Here is a 21,980-nt window from a genome sequence, read left to right as displayed (position 1 = left end):
CCCCTGGGGAGCTGGGGGTGGGAGGCAGGGGCTTCCTGCTGTGGTGGGGCTGTACCCAGGGCAGATGGCCCACTGCTCCCTTTCTCCTGAGCTGGCGGTGTGCCCGGTTGGGCTCAGAGTGACCACACATGGGAGACGGCCACTCTGAGGGAGGGAGTGGATGTGAAGATCTTTGAGATGGTTCTTCAAAGCCAGGACGGACCCTTAGCTGCAAACGTGTCTTCCTGGTATCGTCCTCCTTCACCCGCAATGTCAGCCCCACCACATCCCTGGTGTGTGACGGCGGCCCTCCAGGGGACTTTGAACATGGAGGGTGAAGGAGGCAGCCTGAGGGAGAGTGCATGGGCACTCAGCAGGCGGGGCTGGGGCTCTCGCTCTCTGGGACCCCGAGTGCTGTGCCCACTTTAGGAAGAGGAGGGGCTGCCACCCCGAGCAATGATGGTGGCTCAGGCTCCTGAGCAGCAGAACTGGGGTGTCACGTGGCAGCTCCTGGGACTGAGTGCCACTCTCTGAATGTAACTCAGAGGAGGAGAACCACCTGGGCTGGTTCTGCGTGGACGATGAGGGCAGTCACACCAAGAAGGAGACGCACCCTCTCCTCGTGGGACACATGCCGGTGACGGTGGCCAGGCAGCCAGAGTTCAAGGTACATGTGCTGGGTTGGCTGCCTCTCCTGCGGGCATACCTGGGATCGCTGTGAGGGTGTGGTGGGGTGGTCCTCTGGGCCAGCCACCGCTGCTGCTTCTCCCGAGGGTGAGTCAGAGATGTCTGAGACGACAGGCCTGTGGCCGAGGTCGAGTCTTAGCTCTTGTCCCCAGGGTGGCCCTGCAGGTCCCTGGAGTGGGAGGGCCTCTGGACGGCACAGGACTGCACACTGCTGGTGCCAGGCTGGCCTGGTGCCCAGGGAAGCCCGCGAGCGCTCATCAGGTTCCGCTTCCTGGGCTCGGGCAGGCCGTGTTCCTGAGCGCTGGGGGCTCCTGACCTGCCTTTCCCTTTCCCATTGCTGGTCCCCGGCCACGCTTGGCCTGAGGGCTCAGGGGTTCACTTCTACAATGTGAGCACAGGGCTGACAGTGGCCTGGGTCTGCTGGGCTCCCTCAGCAGGGGTCCTGCTGACCAGCAGGAAGATGTTTCGGAACAAAACTGCATCTGCACCCTGTGGACAGATGTATCTCCTTGTCTTTGTTCCCTGAACAGTAGAACAGAAAAAGCATTCACGCGGTGGCTCCTGACCGCCGTGCCCAGAGGCCTGGCCCAAACCATCTAGAGGAGGTTTCATGGGTCCAGTCTGTGGTCAGCTGAGGCAGAGCACAGGGCAGGAGGGTGTGTCCCACGAAAGCAGCTCCGGACATGGCCTCAGGGAGCAGAGAGCTCTGTCCCCAAGGACCCACCTGCTACTGCCCACCTGCCTGCAGCTGCCACCCAGCCATCCCTTGTCAGGGGGTTAGTGCCCAGGAGGGTCAGGCTTTCCTCGCTCCACTGCTGAACGTTCCTGCACTGTCTCCCCTGAGCCCTGGGGGACACTTCATGTGTCCCCCAGGACGTGTGGAAGCTACGTGGCATCGGTATCACAAGTGCCTGAGCAGATGTCAAGAGTGGAGGCTGCGCTGGGCTGTCTGCAGGGGAGAGGCTGGAGCACCCAGTCTCCCTGGGTGAGGAGGGAGGGCTGGGCCTCAGTCGCCTGCCCCTGCTGTTCTACCTGTGAGAGGCAGGACCCTGAGTCTGTGGTGGTGTTGAAATGGGATCACCAGCTGGAGTCCCCGATGAGCGCTTGTTGTGGTTGGTGTCTTTAGATCGAGTGTGCTGCTTATAACCCCGAGCCTGACCTCGATCACGAAGGCCAACCCGATCCATCCCCCGTGGCACATGGCTTCCTGTGGGTAAGGGTCTTTATTTGTACTGCAAGTTCACCTAGAATCGAGCCTACAGTCGTGTGAAGCTCAGATTTGAGCAGCTCAGAAGAGTGTCGGTCCCCGCGAGCCCAGGTGACGGCCACAGATACGGAGCCTTTCTCTGATGGGAGCTGGTGACTGGGGAAAGATGAAATTCTAGGAATTAAAATGTTGATTTCTGCCCTTTTCCATGTAAAACTTTCACAAGATCTGAATTCATCCAGACAGCTGATCTGACTAGTGTAAGAGCCATTTTACTGTTTCTGGCCTGTTGGTGGTTAGATGAGAAGGACTTTCCTTGTTTGCAGACATTGGTGGCTTTTTACCCTGGAGACTTGGCCGTTGGAATTAATTTGTTCCAAGTGAAACGCAGCATCTAAAAATACCCTGCATTTGCAGTGGCCCTTCCTGGTTTGTGCAAATGGAGGACAGTCCTCAGGCGCAGGGACTCAGGTCCACCCTCAGCCCGAAGCCCGGCTCTTCCCGGCTGGACTGTGGTCCAGGGTCATGCCTTGCTGGCTGCAGGCAGAGCTCCTGCCCGCATGGTGTTCCTAGCCAGGCTGACAGCGCAGCGGCCGGGCTGGCTGGCATTTCATAGCATCTGTGAAGGAGGGCAGAGGCATCATTGCCTGGGGGATGCAGGTTTTCCGCCCACAGGGATCTGGGATGGCTGGGGGTTTCCTCCTCTTCTGGTGACACCCCACTCCCCAGGGCTGGCACAGGGACGCCGCGGTTGGTCTTCCCTCCCCGACAGGGCAAAGGAGGGTGTCCTTGTAATGTGGAATAGGAGGCCTAAGAACATGCTCAAATTGGTGGAGAAGAAAGGGGTCTGTCATCAGGGTCAGCCTGGCTCTCTTGGACTGGCCCTTAGTAGGGACCCGTCGTGGCCCCGTACACCAGCTGGACTGGAGCTGCAGTTGGGAGACCGAGTCTGCCGCGTACTCTCAGGGACTCTGTTTTCTTAGCTGAGGGCTGTGAAACTCCAACGTTAACTTACTTAAGATGGATATGATTTGCCCCTCAGGACTGTGAATAGGTCTTTGCCCTTGTGTGGTGACCAGTGGGTGGGTGGACACAATACCTTTATCTACTTTTATGTGGAGCTGAGGATCGAACCCAGTGCTGAGCAAGCACTCTACCACTGAGCTGCCATGGCAGCCCTGGGTGTGTGGTTTTTAATGCATGTCTTTTTAAAAACAAAGTTATCCCCTGTTACTACATATTTAAAGACTTAACTATGTGCAAGGGCCGGGGGCCTGGGAGCAGCTGGTTCAGAGGCAGACTGCTTTGTGTGGGGTCGATCCTCACAGGTGGCTGCCTTTCTTCTGGGGTTCCCGGGGTTCCCATGCACCCTCACTCTCTTTCTCTTAACTCCCTGATCAGATTGGAAGTTGTAGTGACCAGATGGGTCAGATTGCCATTGTCTCCTTTCACAACTCCACCCCCAAAGTCATCGAATGTTTCAACGTCGAATCCCGCATCCTGTGTATGGGGTACATTCCTGCCGAGGAGCAGCAGCGGGAGCCCAGCACCGTTGTGGACCCTGAGGCCCAGGCCACCAGAGCATCTGAAGTGCCCACCATCTGTGTGGGCACGGAGGAGGGAAGGTAGAGGTCACATGGGGTGTGGCAAGCTGTTCCCAGACACCTAGGGCCCATCCTGGGAATAGGCGTTGGCGTGAGCGTTGGGCAGCAGGCGGGAATGACAAGATCCGGGGAGGGGTCTCTGCGCTCTGAAGTCACCAGTGATTGGGCCCCGGGAATTATTCTAGGAGACCCCAAAGAGCAATGGAAGTTTCACACCTGCTGTTTGTCCCTAAGGTACTCATTTTTATCATGCTTTAAAAGCACACCACTCTTGCATTTTGGAATAAAATAGCTATTTTTCGGTGTTATGATCGCATTGAACGTTGACATCCTTTAATGGAAAGTTAAAATGATTTTCCTGATGTGAAGTTAAGCCATAGGAAGATCTAATTATTTTTATGACCTAGAATTTCTATTTTAAATATAGGAAAGAAATCAGGGTGCTGCAGACTGTTGGAAATGCAGCCAGTATGTCTTGGAGCAGGAGGCGGGCTCAACAGGGAGCAGGACGAGGAGATGGGAACCCTGCTGTCGAGGGCGCGGGGCCTTGGGGGGGCAGTGTGCAGACTAACTCATGTTTTCCTTTTAAAGCATTTCCATTTACAAAAGCAACCAAGGCTCCAAGAAAGTGAGGCTTCAGCACTTTTTCACTCCCAAGAAGTCCACGGTCCTGAGCCTGGCCTGCTCGCCGCAGGGCCTGTATGCTGGCCTGGTCAACGGCTCAGTGGCCAGCTACACCAAGGCTGCAGGTACGGCGCTCCCTCCCAACCGCTCCTGGGGTTTTTCCGTCCCACCTTCCCTTGGCACCTGTCACCTCTGGTCCCAGGCTTCTGTGACACGTTCCTTCTCAAAAGGCGTCCGTGGGACACGTGGGCTCCAAGCTGAGCAGTGTGCTCTCCTGGAGCCCACCCGGGGCTCCGTCCTCTCCGCCCACCCTGCCCACTGCACTGAGGCCCCACCTCTCTGCCTTCCCGGCAGCTGCATGTGGTGCTGCCAGCCTCCTCCTGCCCCAGCAGGGTCCTTCCTGCCTCTGAGGTTCTTGGTCCTCCTCCGGGTCCCTCAATCTCCAGCCCTCTTTGCCACCTGTCCACCTTTAACTGGCAGTTCTGTGGCTCTGGGGCAGCAGAGAGGAGCACTGCCTGGCCTCGGGGCCCTCACAGCCTTGCGGATTGCCCAGCCTGGGCTCCCTGTCTCCCGTCTTGTCCTGCTAGCAGCGGGAGCTGGTGGGGGTGCGTGTGCAGTCCCGCTGCTCTCCCTGTGCATCGGCACAGCACCACTGTCCTAAGCCCTTCTCTCACGACCTCCACTGTCCCTTCTCTGGAAACCCTGTTCCTGGGCTTCCCTGCCCTGTGCTGCTGGCCAGGTCCCCCCTGGCTCCTCTCATGCAGGGATAAGTGCAGACCCGCTGTGCTGCAGCCAGGAGCCCACCCTTCTCTGCCCGCCACTGCACTGCCACCCCAGACCCACACCACTGCTCACAGGCTGGCCTTGTACCCGGGCTCACGTGTCCAGCGCCCTTTGGTGCTGCCCCTGGCCCTGAAGGATTTTAGTGCAGCAGAGGGCTTTCCTCCAGCAAAGGCTGCTCCCACCAGGAGGGGACACCGTCCTACAGCCAGGCTCCGTGCCCCTTAGGATCTCCCTCCTGTCCTGTGGCCCACCCACCAGCACCTCTTGTCCCTGCTCCTGGACCTGCAGCCAGCCCCCACCATCACCACCTGCTCCAGAAGGCCTCAGCGACCACGTGGCTTCCTGTGTCACCTCTGTCTTCGTCTTGCACTCCTACAGTCTGCCCTCCCCGAGTTCGCTAGTGAGCTTTTAAAACTGCCAATTAGACCTTGGCCCTCTCCTGCATAAAGCAGTCAGGGATTCCCCGTGTGCTGGGAATGCAGTCCCAGTTCCCACCCTGGCCCGTGAGCCCCGCTCCCCTACAAACCCCCCTTTGTTAGCCCTGGTCCTGCTCAGAGTCTGTCCCTCCTGGAGGTCTGCACCAGCCTGAGCCCAGGCACAGGACTACCTTGCACTTGGCCTCTGACCTTCCTGAGTCGTTTCCATGGCCTGGGGCTGCATCGGCCCTTCCCCCATGGTGGGAATTCCCTGGAGGGTGGAGCCTCCTCTTGCCACCCTAGGTGCAGCAGATGGAGTGATGCCTCAGGTTCAAAGTGTCACTAGTTTGTGCATGGACTGTGACTGGTGTCAGTGGACTGAGAGGCCTGGCCTGAGGCACAGATGCAGGGGGAGCTGTTGCCAGAGGCGGTCCTGTCGGCCCAGATTCATGTTGCACGTGGCCCCCCAGGGAGACAAGCCTAAGGTATCTAGAAAGAGTAGCTAAGAGGCTCAGAAATCAGAGTTCAATTGTGGGAGCTGATCCTCAACCAAGGTAAACGTCTGGAGTATCCCACCTCTGACCTTTGGGGTCTTGTTTCAGAGGTGGCTTGCTCTCAGTGGGTCAGTACAGTACCATCCTGGTCAGCTAGTGGGCAGAAGCCACTTTGCCCTCAGAGCATGTGAAAGTCAGAGAAAACCTGTCCATCAGAACCTCCATGTCCTATCATTGCTTTCCAGGATGGGAAGGCCTGTGCGTGCATGTGTAAGGGCACGTGCGTGTGCAGCCATGTGCACTGTGGGTGTGCACGTGTGCTTCCATGTGTGTACATGTGAGTGGGAGGGTGTGTGTGCATTGTGTGTGTACTTGTTCCTGTGTGTGCAAGTGCATGTATGCACGTGTGAATGAAAAGGAGTGTGTATACATGTGTGTCAGTGGGTGTGCACGTGTGTGCATGTGTGTGTGTGCCTGGGTTTGTGTTCAGATGCATAATTGCAACTGGACCTGGTGCAGGTGCAGAGTAAAAGGCAGGCCAGTGTCCTTGGAGGCTGTGGGTGCCCTGAACACCATTCAGCTGCGTCACAGCGTGGAGTCCCCACGGCAGTCAGAGCCACAGCTTGCTGGCAGAGACTGCACAGCTCAGCTTCAGACAGGTGCCCACAGTAAGCTGTGGAGCAGGGCATCAGTGCTCAGCACCAGAGCACAGGGTAGAACCAAGACCTGGTTCTCTGAGCGAAGTGTGTTGCCTTGATGTGAGGCCGAAGGCAGTGAGGCAGTGACACTTCTGTTACGTTTTTGAGCATGGTGGCTTAATTAGTGGCTAGACTGAGAATCAAAGAGTTAGTTTTAATCATTTACAGGGTAATTACATCAGTCACTTTAAAATCTGTTTTAAGTCTTGCTTGAAGTAATTTTTATTGACAAGTTTCTGACTCATACTTCATGTGAAGTGTGATAGACCTCATTGTAGATCTTTGAAAATATTTTCAAACCAAAACGTATTCCCTGAGTGTCAGGACAGGGAGCAGTGTAAGAAGACAGGAAAGCCATTCACTTCCGTTTGGATTGTTTTTCACGTTCAGGGAAGGTGCGGTTTCTCCTCCAGATGCCGTGCACATCTAGCAGATGATGGGAAGCTCTAAACGTTGGCTCAGTTATTTTGAATGCAGCTCCTTCCAGCCATGATCACATCACAGTAGTGTTGCTTGCACCTCTTGCCCCCTGGGTGCTGTGCTAAGCTTTTTACATGCTTTATCTTGCTTATGATTCTCCAGTCTTCGAGGCTAAGAGGCTAAGGGAGGCATCATCCCCACTCTACAGATAAGGCATCTGAGATTCAGCGCAAATGAGCCATTTGTTTGGCACACCCCCCTCTGGGCCCTCCTCTGTCTTCCCCACACAGACTCCCTGATGGCATTAATTCTTGAGGCCACGGGCACACCCAGAATTAAGCATGAGCATCAAAATTGCTATGGATATTTTGGTTGTCTGTTATTTAAAGTGATCTGTGATCCTGTTTATTTGTCCCTGTGCATGGTTACCTGAACTCAAATGAAATTAAAAGAAGTGTTTTCTTTTAAGATGGATCCTGGAATTCAGAACCTCAAAAAGTGATCAAACTGGGCGTCCTGCCAGTTAGAAGCCTTCTGCTGATGGAATACACCTTGTGGGCAGCGTCTGGCGGTCAGGTGTTCCTCATCAGCACAGAGACTCATGCTGTGGAGGTGAGTCCTTTCAGGTGGCTGCGTGGCGTGGGGAAGGCATTTCAGAGCAGAGTTCCTGGTGAGACACCGTGTGCTGTGCAGAGCCCGGGGGCTGCGTGCCAGAGGAGGGGAGTGCCTGACGGGGCCAGTGGCCAAGTGCTCTGTTGTGGTTCCCTGGGCACGGCAGCAGCTGGCACCTTGTGGCCTGGCCCGCCAAAAAGTTCCACTCTTACATGGCTTTTACTGTAAAGGCCTGTGCCCAGCTGTCCTGTTTACCCACGACCATCTCTCACCCCGTCTCTCTCTCAGCAAACACAGGGCACACGGGCATTTTTTTCAGCCATTAAAATGATTCTCGTCATGATTACACCTTCCTTTAATGCTCACATACAAGGTCATAGAAAGTCTGTCCAGATAGGTGAGGGTCCAGCACCTGTCTGAGGACATGGTCCATTGACTATGTAAATAGCTGCAAGTTTAGAAACAAACTTGGGTCATTATCGACCTCTCAAGATGTTGTCCAGATGTTTCCTAGGGGGTGTATCAGCTCCCCGGGTGGGGACCAGGCCACTGTCCTGGTATTTCAGGATGAGCTCTTGTGGCGTGTTCTGTAAGTACAGAGGGAAGTGGAATTTCGGCTCCCAATAAGGAGAACTTCATTTTGGGTGTGTGCTGGTGATGAAACCCAGAGCCTTGCGCATGCTAAGCCGTGCTCTGTCGCCCAGCCACACCGCCAGCCTGGAGCATCCTCTGAATTGTGGTGCAAAGCTGGAGAGTTGCTGGCAAAGTCAAGTTCTTGAGAACAGGTGTGGATGTCGTCTGCAGCCAGGGAAGGACTCTGAGGGCGCTGCAGGGGATCAGGGCCTGGTTAGAGCCACGAGGTCCCTGGTCGGGGTCTTGGACAGACTCAGGCCTGACTTCTTCCCTTGGGCCACCACTAACCTTCCTGTGTTTTCCTGGTTGGTACTTTTGGTGCTGTGGCTTGTTCAGTGTACCAAGACCAGTCAGGGAAGCGTGGCCACCAGGAGCCCCTGAGCTGTGTCATCCCAAGAGTCTTGTAGTCCAGCCCCATGCGGCCTTCCTACGGGGATGTCAGAGGCCAAGGGAAGGAAGCGCAGTTAAAGGATGCAGTGCCCAGAGCACAGCCCGAGAGCAGACTGGATGCCAGTTAAGCACACGGCTCTGCAGCGTCTTCAGGGCGAGTATCAGCCTGACACGTCATCCTGGGGCGTTGTCATTTAGTACAAGAGGAACTGCACCAGGCTGAGGCCCAGGGGTGCAGAATCTGGGGTTCATTGTTGTGTGGATTTCCCTGGGCGAGGTCTGTGATATGACCTGGTGGCAGGGCCAGTGTGCCCCGTGTCCCGCCTCGGGCTCCTCCTCTTCTGGGCCTCGGGGGGTTGTTAAGCTCCTGTGTCGTGTTCCTGGTATGATCTGGGATGCCTCCAGGTCCAGGTGCTCCTGATTTCATTGACAGTTGGGCAGAAGAAGGTTATTTGCCAGATTGTGCCAAGGAAGGAAGGGCTGCGGACTTGTGCTTGGCTCTTTCTACCATAGCACTTGGCCCCAAGCAGAGCAGCTCCTGGCCAGCTGCTGCAGCGTAGAATAGGGGACACAGGGACAGGCACAGCCTGGAGACCGCTGCTCCTCACCGTGGAGGGACGCAGGGCCACAGCCTGCTGTCCATGAGAGGTCTGCCCGTGTCGTCCTGTGCCTGGAGAGGAGGTGGGACCTCTGGCTGACATCAGCCAGAGAGGAGACCGCCGCTGAATGTGCAGCAGGGCTCCCAGCAGGCACTCTGGGTATGGGATTTCAGGAGGACGGTGCACCAGAGTGGACAGCAGTATTGGAGGCAGCTTGGGAGCTGTGCTAGGGGTGAGCCGCTCTTGGGATGAGCTTGCAGAGGAGGCTGAAGATGAGGCACTGGCCCTTCAGGGCAGAGGGAAGGGTGAACGGCCGGGCTCTGGAGCAGACAGGATGTCCGCCTACACCACTCTGGAGAGCACACAGCTGGAGGCTCTGACCAGGCAGCTGGGCAGGAGGAAAGGGATGGCCCGAGGGTAGAGGTTGAATGGAGGAGGAGCAGGAAACCCTAAGAAGTCCACAGAAGATTACTACCACCCCAAATAGAGTGAACAAGCCAGCAAGGCCACAGGTTCCCAGGCTAGTGCCCAGGAGTCCAGCAGATGACCGGCAGTGCTGAGAACACCACCACCAAGAGGGGATACTGAGATCTGAACCCGACAAAGAGTACAGGCATGTGCCCTGGAAACTAGCGGGAGACCCCCTGTGTAGATTGGAAGGGAGGGTCCCAGGTGGCCACAGCACCTGCAGACGGGGCAAGCAGATCCTAGCGCTTGGTGTGAAATGAAGGGGTCCGGCATGGCCAGAGTAATGTGGGAAGGCAACAGAATTGGAGGACTCACCATGCCCATCTCAGCCTCTCCCTGAACAGCCACAGTGACCAGGGCAGTGTGGCACTGGCTCAAGGACAGCATGTAGACCAGGGAAGTAGAGCGCGAGCGCAGGAGCAAGAGCATGTTCCGACTGTGAACAGTCCAGTGGCGGGGACTGTCTGCAGCCGTCGCCCTGGGCCCAGGCCACCTGCAAATGCTGATGTGGGTGGGTCAGACCCAGCAGAAGAGCTCCAACCATGAGCACTTTCAAAGGAAGCCGAAGGGCCAGTCTGGTGACCTCGGACCAAGCCACAGCTTCTTAGGTAGGACTCCTGGGCAGGTGCAATGGCCTGGCCTATGATTCCAGCAGGTGGGGAGGCTGAGGCAGGAGGATTGTGAGTTGAAAGCCAGCCTCAGCAACTTAGTGAGACCCTGTCTCAGACTAAAAAGTGAAAAGCCATGCAGATGTGCCTCAGTGGTAGAGCATCCCGGGGCTCAAACCCCAGTACCTGAAAAAAAAGAAAGGAAGAAAGACGGTTGGGAGAAAGGAAGGGGTGGGCGAAAGGGAGGGGGGAGGAGGAGGGGAGGGAAGGAAGGACATTAGGGCTGGGGATATAGCTCAGTGGTAAAGCACCCTGGGGTTCAATCCCTAGAGCCACCAAAAAAAAAAAAAAAAAGATGACGCCTAAATCACAAGCAACTGTGTCAGTGGGAAAAGAGAGAAATTGGATTTCACTCAAATTAAAACTGTGCTTCAGGGCTGGGGATGTGGCTCAAGCGGTAGCTTGCTTGCCTGGCATGCATGCGGCCCGGGTTCGATCCTCAGCACCACATACAAACAAAGATGTGTGTCTGCCAAAAACTAGAAAATAAATATTAAAATTCTCAAAAAAAAAATGTAAAAAAAACTGTGCTTCAGGATACACAAGAAAGTAGAAAGAATGAGATAAAATGAATACAGCTCATGTGATATGATCAGATGTCCAGTACACATAGCAAACCAACAGTGGGCAAAGGAACTGGACAGACTGCCGCAGTCTGGCTAGGCACAAATCACGAGCCACTCAAGCAGGAACAAACTTTATTTCCGAACTCCCGCGAATGCCACGCACGCACGCCACGCGGCCTTCCCCCACACACACACACACCACACACCAACCGGAAATCCTTCCTCCTGCACTTCCCCAACCAACGGGAACTCCCCAACTCTCCGGAATCCCCGGGAGAACTCCAAAGTAGCCGGCGCCTGAGGCGGACAGCAGGGGTCTAATATATAATTGAATACACAGCTTAACTTAACCGTCACCATCTCAGCGGCTTGCTGGCATCACCTCTCAACCACTCCCTTCTGGCAAAAATGCCATGTGTCATTCGGACTCGGCTATGGCTCTCAGCACAGGCAGTTCTGCAGAGAAGCTGCCCAGGTAGAAGTCCTTGGAGAAAGGCCAGTGGAACCAGCCAGTGCTGCAGGCCCTGGAGGGCATGTGGAGAAGCACAGGATCATGTTCTCCCAGGAGCAGGTTCCTTCCTTAGGAAGGGACACGGGTGTCCCTGCTCAGCATTTCCTGTCGCATGTGCATCCTCAAGAGAACTTCTTATTCACATACTCGAAGTCCTGTACGCGGTGACCGAGCATGGTGTTTTATTGGTGGTGTGAATACTGCACAGATCCATCCAAGATGAAGGACAGACAACCTGGTCTCTGCAAATGGCGGGAGATGTTCTGCCCAAGGAAGGGTGAGGTCCTGCCACCGCAGCACGGATGGGCCTTGAGGACCTGTCCAGGAAGAGAGCCACACCGAGGCCACCGCCCTCATGCCCTGCCCACGACGGAGCAGAGGGCCTATTACAGTTGCCCCTGCCCTGCCCAGGGTCCCCACACCCCTTCCCTCAGGACACAGGGGACCCCAGTGGGCAGTGGTTGGCTGCTGTGGGGTGGACACATGTGCAGTCTGTCCAGGGCACACTGGCAGGACCCGGTTTGCTCCCTGTGGGGGCCAGCCCCCTGAAGTGCACACCTCCAGGCTTGTGGTCCCAGCCCTGGGTGCCCAGCCTGGAGGCCACCCCACTCTGCCCTGGTCCTGGGGCTCTGCTGCTGTGCGGTTCCCAGTGAAACGTCTGTGGCCATGAGATCCAGCTGAACCCAGCCAGCCACTCAGTGCTGGCCAGGCCCCGGCAGGGGCTCTGTGGCTGCCCTGTTTCAATTAGGGCTCCTCAGCCCCTGACGAGGCCTGGGTAGCCGAGTGTCACAGGGAGTTCTTGGGCCACTGTGGTCTGCCAAGGATCAAGAGCAGTTTACCTGTGGTGTCCCACTGCAGGAAGACCCGTGGTTCCAGAGCATGGTCTCCTTGTCCCAGGTCGCTGAGGGGTTCCAGCTGGACCCTGCAGTCCATACAAATCACTCAGCTTGGTCTCCTGGGGTGGCCTTGGAGACTGCATGGAGCTTCGGCTCCAGCCACCTGACGCCTCGGCGTGGCCTTCTTTTGACCACCCTCTACAGAGTCAGCTGGAGGCCCACCAAGAAGAAGGAATGGTCATCTCCCACATGGCCGTGGCCGGCGTGGGGATCTGGATCGCCTTTACCTCGGGGTCCACCCTTCGTCTCTTCCACACAGAGACCCTGAAGCACCTGCAGGACGTCAACATCACTGCCCCTGTGCACAGCGTGCTGCCAGGTATGGGCGGGGCCAGCAGGGGACAGCCCACCCTGACCAATGGCCCCAAGCAGAGCCAGTCAGACCCCTGGGCAGAGTGGGCGGCGTGGGCGGCTGTGGGATTTCTCCGCATGTCAGCAGGCCCTGGGGAGCGAGGCCCCGAGGTCAGGAACACAGGAAGGAAGGAAGCCCAAGGTGCAGAGGTGCCCCGGAGAGTGGAGCCTGGAGCAGAGGGGTCGCAGAGGGCAGGGAGGGCGTGAGGTGGAGCTCCTTAGCCCCTGGCCAGAGGCCTGTGGGTGCTGCTGGGACTTGAGGGTCATTCTCTCTGTGTAGGCTCACAGCCCCTGGTGTGCATATTCTTCCTGCGCACAGGCATGTAGCTACTGTTGTGAGCACATGTGCTCTGCGAGTGTGTACTCGTGTGTGAGAGCTTGTGGCCTGTGTGAGGTTTATGTTCGTGAGCATGTAACTAGCACACGTGAACATGTGCCCTGTGGTATGAGTGTGCAGCAGTTGTGAGCGAGTGTGAAGCTGGTGTGGGTGAGGGGCCCGTCTGTAGCATGTGCAGCCTGTGTGGACGGGTAAGCGTGAAAGGACTGCAGGGCCCCCAGGACAGGATTGCGGGCTGTCATGGCCATGAATGGCCATGTTGTTGACCTGGGTCACTGAGGGCTCAGGATGGGAGGCAGCCCTGGCAAAGGGATTTGGAGACTGTCTGCAACAGTATAGAAAGGCAGCAGGAGGAACGGGGGGCGTCTCCTTCCAGGCTGCCTGCCCTGGACAGTGTGAGGGAGGACGGGAGCAAGAATGGGAGTGGGGAGTGGCGGGATGGAAACTGGGCAGTGGCTACTGGAGTTGGTTCCACCTTGGAAAAACACAGCTGCTGCTGAGGACCAGAGCCCCACCTCCGTCAGCGGCTGGTGACCGGCCTCCTGTGCTCGGTGGTGTTTCTGTGTGCTTGGTTCCTCGCCCACGGAGAGCAAGTCGAAGCGGTCAGACCCTCTTGGGCCAGATGACTGGCAGTGTGCTCTGTGCGTGTGCCTGGGGTGGGGGCGGAGGCTTGGTGGGCCTGGTGGGAGGGCTGGGCATGTTGTGGGGCGTTCCTGGGGCCAGGGAGGGGCCTGGGGAGCTTCTTGGCTGCTGCCAGCTGCTGTAATGGAATGCAGAAGGCCCCAGGCTAATGAGGACAGGGCTCTGGCTCTGAAGGTCTGGTCACAGTGCGTGCGTGTCAGGTCCTGAGGAGAGCCCAGTGCTCGCTCCTGGATGTGTGCACACAGGCAGAAGGGAAGTGGGCTCTAGAGTCTGACCCCACACAGGACCCCCACTGGTGCCCAAGGCCCCGTCCCCTCCTGGCCTCACCTCCTGAGGCATCACCTCATCGTAGGCGCTGGGCAGTGGACCCGTCATGACCGCAGCGGTGGCCATTTATGATGCCCTGTAAGAGACCAGTAATAGAGATTCAAGGCACAGAGGGTGTCGTTCCACAGGAGGGATGGGGACGGGGCAGGGCGTGGGGCAGTGGAGGCCTGGGGACTGTGGGGGTGAAGGCGTGGGGTGCTGTGGTGACGCTTCTTTCCTTGGGGCCAGCTGTGCAAACCGTCTTCAGGACGTGTAGAGGAAACTTTCAGTGAGAAAAGCGAAGGCCTGTTTAGAGAAGTGGAGTGGCCTAGCCCCTGGCCAGAGGCATGTGGACGCGGTGGGGACTTGAAGATCGCTCTCTCAAGCACAGGCCGGGGGACAGGTGTCGGCTGGTGGACCTGTTACTGTTGGGAGGAGACAAGTGGGATCTACCATTGCCCACACACCCACTCCTCTGGCTGCCGTGCCCAGGGCGCCTGGAGATGGGGCGTGGTGGTAAAGGGCCTCCCGGGCCAGCAGCCACTGCGGCCATGGCTCCAGAAGCCTGAGAAAGAGCCACAGAAATGCCTGTGGCACAGCAGGCTGGGCCTGTTCTGCCTTGGTGTCTGTCCCTCTCTCTGCTGATACAGTCAGAAAGAAACTGAGGAAAGGAAGGCCCCGGCCAGTGTGGGCGGAGTGTGTGCGTGGCATCACAGAATCAAGTCCTGCCCGCCCAGGCTGCCCTCTCCTCTAGCCGTCCCCCATGCCCACGAGGCCTTGTGGGCTCTGGGCTCCACGCTGCCTGTCCCCTGGGAAGGTGGACGGTCGAGGGCAGGCTCGGCAGCACTGCAAAGGCAGAGTCATCTGTTGTGCCTCTGAAGCCGGCTCAGGTGGTGTCCTCGGGGTGCAGCGTGGATCGTCCCCTCCTGTCTTGTAGGGTCCCCTCTGCCGGGTCTGTGAACATGATTGTGTTGACGTTTAGGTGCTTGGTGTCTGGACTCCACGCCCCAGGGTGAGGCGAAGGTGCCTTTCTGGGCTGTCGTAGGGATGTAGAATTCAAGATGGCAGGCGATGAACACAGGCCCACAGAGAACAGAATTCGAAGGAAAAAGGAGCAGCCACAGCCTCGCCCAGTCTGTCCTTCCTTGAGACGGCAGCGACTCCGACCCTGGAGCCTGGGGCTCCGGGCCCTGTGAGCAGGTCTTTGCCTTCTGTGTGGGTCAGTTGTGGAACCAGGTAGCCAGGCTGCTTCCGTGGCACCCCCACCACACACACACCACGTGGTGCCGTCCAACGGTGAGAGGACACAGTTTAGGACTGAGATGTGCATTTGTGGGGCTGCTCACAGGATGTCCAGCACAGGGTGAAGAATGGGCAGCTGTGGACTTGAGGGCACTGTGCCTGCTGCAAGCCTTAGCCAGCCAGGGTCCTTTGCACCAGGCACAGATGTTTCCTGCATGGTGCAGCCTACACAAAGCAGGACGTGTGGGTCACACGTAGCCCTTCTGTGTCCCTGCCGAGCAGATGTAGCCCGCAGAAGTGACGTGACCTAATAAAAGCACCAAAATTTCCATTTAAAATCAGCCACCGAGCATGTTGAAGGACATTGAGCAGCTTAACCTGGGCGCCAGGTGATGGGTGTGCCAAGGGACATGCAGAGCAGCTGGGTTTCCTCCTAGCTACTTGGCAGTGCCCGGGGCCTTGCATCCCAGGACATGGGCAGCAGTGCTGTCATGCCTGGCCCTGGGCCCCTTGGAAAGCGAATAAGCAGCTGTCCCGGGGACTGGTCTCTTACCTGGTTCCTCAGTGGTTTCAAACCAGTTAGGAAAGAAAACCCAGGTTTTACCTGCTTCCACCTGGTCACTAACCTGAGCTCCGGCCGTGCTCTGCAGAGCCTCGGGCCCACTGCTGCTGGTCACCTCCCGCCCTCCTCCACCCGGCCTCCTGCCCTAGAGGCTGCATGGGCCTGTGTGTTTATTCAGGAGCTCCCGACAGAGGGGCGGAGCCAGAGGACATGCGGCCAGCAGGAGCAGGGAGGCTCCAGGAAGATCTTCCTGCTCCTCCACACTCCTGCTGAGCCTGGCTCGAGGTCGGAGGGGCAGCAGGGGTGTGGCCTCTGCCGAGCGTCCACCCCAGCCACCTCAGCGCCTGTCTCAGGAGCTTTGTTTTGTTTTGTTTTGTTTTGTTGAAATCTGTTTTACTCCTTTCAGATGCACTTGACAGTGCCGTGCATTTTGACATATTGCACATACACGGCATAAGACGTACTCCAAGTAGGATCCCATTCTGTGGTGCACGTGGTGTGGAGTTTCCTGGTCATGTTTCATATATGAAGGAGGGGGTGACATCTGATGCATTCTGCTGTCTTTCCTGCTCCCACCCCCTCCCTTCCTTCGCTTCCCTTTGTCTAATCCAATGAACTTCTATTCCCTCTCCCCCCTTATTTTGGGTTAGCATCCGTATATCAGAGAACATTCAACCTTGGTTTTTTTGGAATTGGCTTATTTCACTTAGCATGACAGTCTCCAGTTATATCCATTTGCTGGCAAATGCCATAATTTCTTCTTTATGGCTTAATGATATTCCATTTTGTATAGATGCCACATTTTCTTTAGCCACTCATCTGTTGAAGGACACCTAGGTTGGTTCCACAGCTTGGCTATTCTGAGTTGAGCTGCTATAAACGTTGATGTGGCTGTGTCCCTGCAGGGTGCTGGTATTAAATCCTTTGTCTATATACCATGGAGTGGATAACTGGGTCAAGTGGTGGTTCATTCCAAGTGTTCTGAGGAATCTTCTCGGGAGCTTTGAGAAGGAAACCACCTTGCTCACACAGGGCAAGCCCAGGTCAACCACAGCTGCGCTGTGTCCCCTCCCCAGCCCTCAGCAGCCAGAACTCCAGGGTTCCTGGCATCCTGAGAGCTTTAGCTTTCTAACAAACATGAGTCTGTTTCAGATAAAACCAAGTGCCTTGGTTTTGAGTCTGTTTCTTTATTTTTCCTGTTGCCTAAACATTTCATGGAGTGACTTCTGCCAGTCTGCCTTGGCCCTGGAGCTGGAACGGGTCAGTGCAGAGCTACTGAAAACAGCTCGGGTCTACAGAAGACGGGTCCATCGCCTGGACACTGGCTTGGCCCAGGGGCGTGGGACCTGCCTACCTCCCAGTGGTGCAGAGCGGGCAGGGTTGGGGCAGCTCTGGCATTGCCCTGGAGAGGAGAGGTGTGTGGAAGGCCCTCCCTCCACTGCCCTGTCTGGCCTGGTCAGAGCCCTGGCTGCGCAGAACAAGGGGCTTCAGGGGCCTCTCTGACTCCCGGCCTGCCTCTGTCCTGACACCATGTCTGTGAGGTTCTCTGAACAGAACTCTGGGTTCTCTCAGGCAGCGTTTTGTCTGTGGTGTGCCAGAGTGTGCCCTTGTGGTTAGGGACGGCTCTTCATGTGTGTGTCATGGACACGTGTGGCTGCACTTCCTTGAAGCAGATGGTTTCAGCGGACGCTCAGGGGCTTGGCTCCCTCTGGAGGAGCCGGCCAGGTGCAGCAGGGAGGTGCCGGTGCCTCAGTGCCCTTGTTCCAGCTGCAGGTCCAGGAGCCTCCCCCGTGTGCCTTCTTACCTGGGTGGGGGGCACACACAGGTGTGAGCTCTGCTGTGGCTCATCCTGCCACCAGGCTGGGTGTCGGCTTGGGAGACTGGCCCCCGGTCCAGGGTGTTTCCAGGCAGCACACAGCTCCCCGCTGCCCTACTCCGGCATGGCCGCATGAGCCAACTGCAGGACACAAAAGCCGCTTCCCTCTCTGTTGCCCAGGGCACCAGCGGCTCTCTGTGACCAGCCTCCTCGTCTGCCACGGCTTGCTGATGGTCGGCACCAGCCTGGGTGTGGTTGTGGCCCTGCCAGTCCCTCGGCTGCAGGGGATCCCCAAGGTGACCGGTGAGTGGACGCCTCCACACATACGCCCCTCCCAGGAGAGATTCCGCAGTTGAAGTGCCGGTTGGTCTGGTCTTACTTCCTGGGTGTAGTGGAACAAGTGCCCTTGTTCCAGCTGCAGGTCCAGGAGCCTCCCGTGTGCCTTCTCACCTGGGTGGGGGACGCAGGTGTGAACTCTGCTGTGGCAGCAGACGGTGCCTGGCAGGTCTGGCTGCCTGTGTCGCGGGCCCCGTGAGAAGCTCCTCCTGGAAGCCCGTTTCACACCCACCTGTTGATCTCTGTCCGTCGGGCGTGGTGGCCCTGGAGGAGCTCCCTGGGCTTCTCTGCTCCTCGGCTGCCCCCCTTCAGTGCGGCCCTCCAGGGAAGCAGCTCGGCACTGTGGCTCTTGGGACCTAACACCCGAGTCCAGAACCAGCCTCCAGTCCAGGAGGCCGTCTTGGGAAACCCTCGCCCAGCATCTCATTCTCAGTAGCAGGACACAGAGAACCTGAACGTCCAGGGCAGGGCAGGACAGTGCTCAGAAAGTGGCTGAGCTGGCAGGGGAGGCTGGGAAACGTGGTGAGCGTCCTCACGTCCATGCATCCTGCAGTCAGCCTGGGGGGCTGGTTAACGGACGAGGATCTGCAGGACGCTCAGCGATGGGCTTCCCTGCCTGTCCCTCCTGAGGCCCTTGGCCACGGCCCCTGCCCGGGCCTGGTCTAGCAGGGGGCTTCTGCCCTCCTGTCCTGCTGCTGCACCGCCTGTCCTGCTCCCCCAGGCACCACTCTGCCACAGCGGTGGCACCACAGTGGTGGCTCTGGGCCCTCCCCGTGGGTAAGCACTGCTGCCCGCCGCAGACCAGCTCCCGCCCGCCACGGAAGACTTCACTCTGCCACTCCGCTTGCCAAGTGCTGGAGTCTTGCAGTGGTGGTGGTGGCTGGTTTTACCACTCCACCCGCCTTGGCCAGAGTCGGAACCCGGTGAAGCTGGGGCCTGTCCGCCCAGACTCGCTTGGTGAGGGGGGCCCAGTCTGCAGCCCGGCCCGCCTGGGTGGGGTCAGTGCTCAGGAGGCCTCAGGGGTCTCTGACAGCAGTGATATGCTTTAAAATCTGAATCTCGCTCCTGGAAACCGAGACGTCCTGATTTTAATTAAAATCATAGAATTGATTTTTCCTAAGCCCCAGAAACTTTCTGCAATGAAACAGGACAGAGTGGGGCTAGTGTGGCTCAGTGTAGAGTGCTGGCCTAGCAGGGAAGGCCTGGTCCATCCTCAGCACCACTTAGACCCAAATAAATAAATAGAAAGGTTAAATTCTTAAAACATTGACAGAAGCTGCTGAGAATATAGTCACTTAGTTTCTAAAACTGACAACAGTTTAGTCTTGAACTTAAAAAGTCAAGATTCAGGGTTGGTGTTTGCCTTTGATGTAAATTTGAAGGATCTGGAAAATAAATCCAAAGACCTTAAAAAAAAGTCAAGATTTAGGAAAGTTAGAACAAATGAGAAGGTATTTAATAGGGAAAACGGGAAACAGACTGTTTATGTAAAAGCCTGGTCCTGCGTTCTCTTGGAGGGACCTGCACGGGTCAGCGCTCGAGGCTGCGGCTGGGTGGAGAGAGGCCCTGGGTGGGCGGGGCTCGGTTCCCCCTGCTGTCTGCTCTCTGCCTGACTCTCTGACTGACGGACTGACGGCCGTTGACCTGCTCCCTTTTCAGGAAGAGGTATGGTCTCCTACCATGCCCACAACGGCCCTGTCAAGTTCATCGTCATGGCCACAGCGTTACACAAGAAGGACCAGGACCCAGCCAGGGACAGCCCACCTCCTGGCCTCAAGCCCCAGGAAGAAGACCAGAGGGACTTGCTCCCCCCTGAGGGCACTGGTGCCAGTCCCAGCCAAGGCGACCTGGACACAGCCATCTGGTTGGCAGACTCCTGGGGACCAGTGAACCACCAGAGTGACCTGTCCTCTTCATCTGGGTCTCTGAGCTTATCCCAGGGCTCCAGCTCACTCGAGCACAGGTCTGAGGACAGCAGCACCTGTGACCTCTTGAAGGACCCCACTGCCCCCCGAGAAGCAGGGCACGTCGGCCCAGGACGGCCAAGGCCACCTCAGTGCTGGTGGTATGTGGGGGCCACGGCCACCGGCGGGTGTGCCGGAAAGCCCGGCAGCAGCCCCTGGAAGAGATGGTGTCCTCTGTGATGGTCTGGCAGATCCCACTGCTGAGCGCCTAGGTGGACACAGCCTCCTGGAAGGGTGTGGCCTTGGGGCCACCTCTCAGCAGGTGCAGGCCCCTGTGGCTGAGGCCACCTTCACACCAGCAGAGCCAACTGAAGTGTGTTTGGAAAAGAACGTGCAGGGCACCAGCGGCTCCCGCCTGCCCTCGGAGAGTGTGAGCCTCTGCCTCCATGTGCAGAGGACAGGGCCTGGTCCTCCCGGGCTGGCCATCGGTGTCCTACGTGCCCCCGCACCTTCTCCTGTAGTGAATTCCTGGGGACATGTAGCTGTTCAGTAATGTGGGACTTACTAATAGTAGCTCTCAGAATAACTCTGCTTGGCTCAGATTCCCTACCCTTATTTATATGTTCTATATTTGCAAGTTCCAGGGTAGAATTTATAACAGTTTTTAAAAGCCAGGTAACACACACTAGTCCAGTCAGAATGGTTTACCTTTGGAAGGGACCTGGGCTTTCCTAAGGGGTCTGATGCTTGTACCATATATTTTAACAAAGCATTATTTTTTATATTGCATTTTCTATTAAAAATTAACAGTTAAAGCCAATGTATTATCTATGGTGTTTGACAAATAATCTGCTTTGAACCAAAATGTTCAGTGCCTGTCAACGTTTAGACTCAGGCATCAATGCCAAATCATTCATCCCTTGGCATATCAAATACTTTCTGGACATCCTCATGAGACATGTGTGGGTTTCAGTCCTGTACTGAGTACAGGAGAGAGCTCTGAGTTTCTGGTCCCAGGCATTTCTTGCCCCATAGACCTGGAGTGCTGTGCACGTTTGAAATCTCATCCTGAGGACTCACGGTGTTCATCAGCACAGGTGTGCTGCTGGCCTGGAAGCACCCAGGGGAATGCCCCCACTCTGCCAGGGAAATGTCCCTGCAAGACACTGCTGCTGGCCTGGGAGCAGCCCAGAGGAGAGCCCCACTCTGCCCTGGGTTGGCCGTCTGCAGCTGCAAGCCCATGCTGCCTGCTGGGGTGCACGGCCACTGCTGAGCTCCGTTTGTTCTTCCTGTGTTTCTGTACCAGGTGCTAGTACCTGGTGAAGTTGGGTCAAAACAGTAAGAAAAAAAGCCTATTGCAGGCATCCCCCAGAAACATTTCTTGGCACTTTACAGATGACTAAAAATGCTGATTTTATGACTTAGCCAAATATTTTCTGAGTTGCATATACACTTCCAAGCTTTCTTAAATTGTTAGCTGCTATCTCCTTTCATAAATAAAGTCTTCTTATTAAAAAAGAAATTCGGCATTACAAGTTGCCTTTCTCCCCCTGCCAGAGACTCAGCCCTCACCACTCTGATGGTGCATGATGTCACAATTAGGTTGTAAGGGCAGAGCCAGAAGGGTGCTCCCCGCATAAACACAAAAGGATAACTACGCCCAGGAAGGGAGGTGTGGTCTGGCCAGTCCTTTAGCACGGACATCACCACTGGCCAGCCGGGAGACTTTGTGTAAACCCCAGAGCACTGACTGCTCTGGACCACAGGGGACCCTGCAAGAGACTCAGGCCCTCACCACTCTCCTGGTGCGGATGTCCACCAGGTGAACGTGTGGCAAGGCCAGGGAGAACCCCGTGGTGCGGTCTGGGCCCAGAATGAGGCTGCACAGCAGCTCACCTCTCTGCAGCCCCGAGGAACCAGGGGAGAGGGTGGATGGCACTGGGTTCTGAGGCAGACCAGGAGGATGGCAGGGGACTCCCTGAGACGGACCAGGAGGGAGAGGGTGATGGCAAGGTTCTTAAGGACGCTGGTGGCTGTGTGGTTTCCTGGGACGGCTTCCTGGGTCCTGCAGAGCAGGGTGGCCTGAGTGTGCGACTCAGAGCAGAGCCCTTCCACATCTTACTAAAGGAGAGGGCAATTGGGAGTGTTAGACGGAACTTGCCAAGTAGCACAGAACTCATCTAGTGACCGTGCTCCTTGGGGGGCTCAGAAGACCCCCCTTCTCTGGGC

At 56.9% G+C, this 21,980-nt stretch overlaps 1 protein-coding gene across 1 annotated transcript in view; it reads left to right on the top strand.

The window, feature by feature from the left end:
* LOC308630503 (rho guanine nucleotide exchange factor 10-like) overlaps positions 1–21,273 on the top strand; it is a gene marked incomplete at its 5' end in the record, with an annotated part of 22,072 nt that extends 799 nt beyond the window's left edge. The window contains 9 exon segments of the mRNA XM_081260611.1: positions 501–646; positions 1,793–1,879; positions 3,275–3,498; positions 4,069–4,226; positions 7,382–7,524; positions 12,400–12,574; positions 17,692–17,814; positions 19,507–19,850; positions 19,853–21,273. Of these exon segments, the coding sequence (XP_081116737.1) occupies positions 501–646; positions 1,793–1,879; positions 3,275–3,498; positions 4,069–4,226; positions 7,382–7,524; positions 12,400–12,574; positions 17,692–17,814; positions 19,507–19,850; positions 19,853–20,023 (1,571 nt within the window). The 3' untranslated portion in view covers positions 20,024–21,273.
* Positions 21,274–21,980: the final 707 nt, after the last annotated feature.

Source organism: Spermophilus citellus (genome assembly GCF_964194105.1).
Source record: "Spermophilus citellus genome assembly, chromosome: 11".
NCBI classification, from domain to species: domain Eukaryota; kingdom Metazoa; phylum Chordata; class Mammalia; order Rodentia; family Sciuridae; genus Spermophilus; species Spermophilus citellus.
The sequence above is the reverse complement of the archived record's forward strand: the minus strand, read 5'-3'. Positions and strand labels throughout refer to the sequence as shown.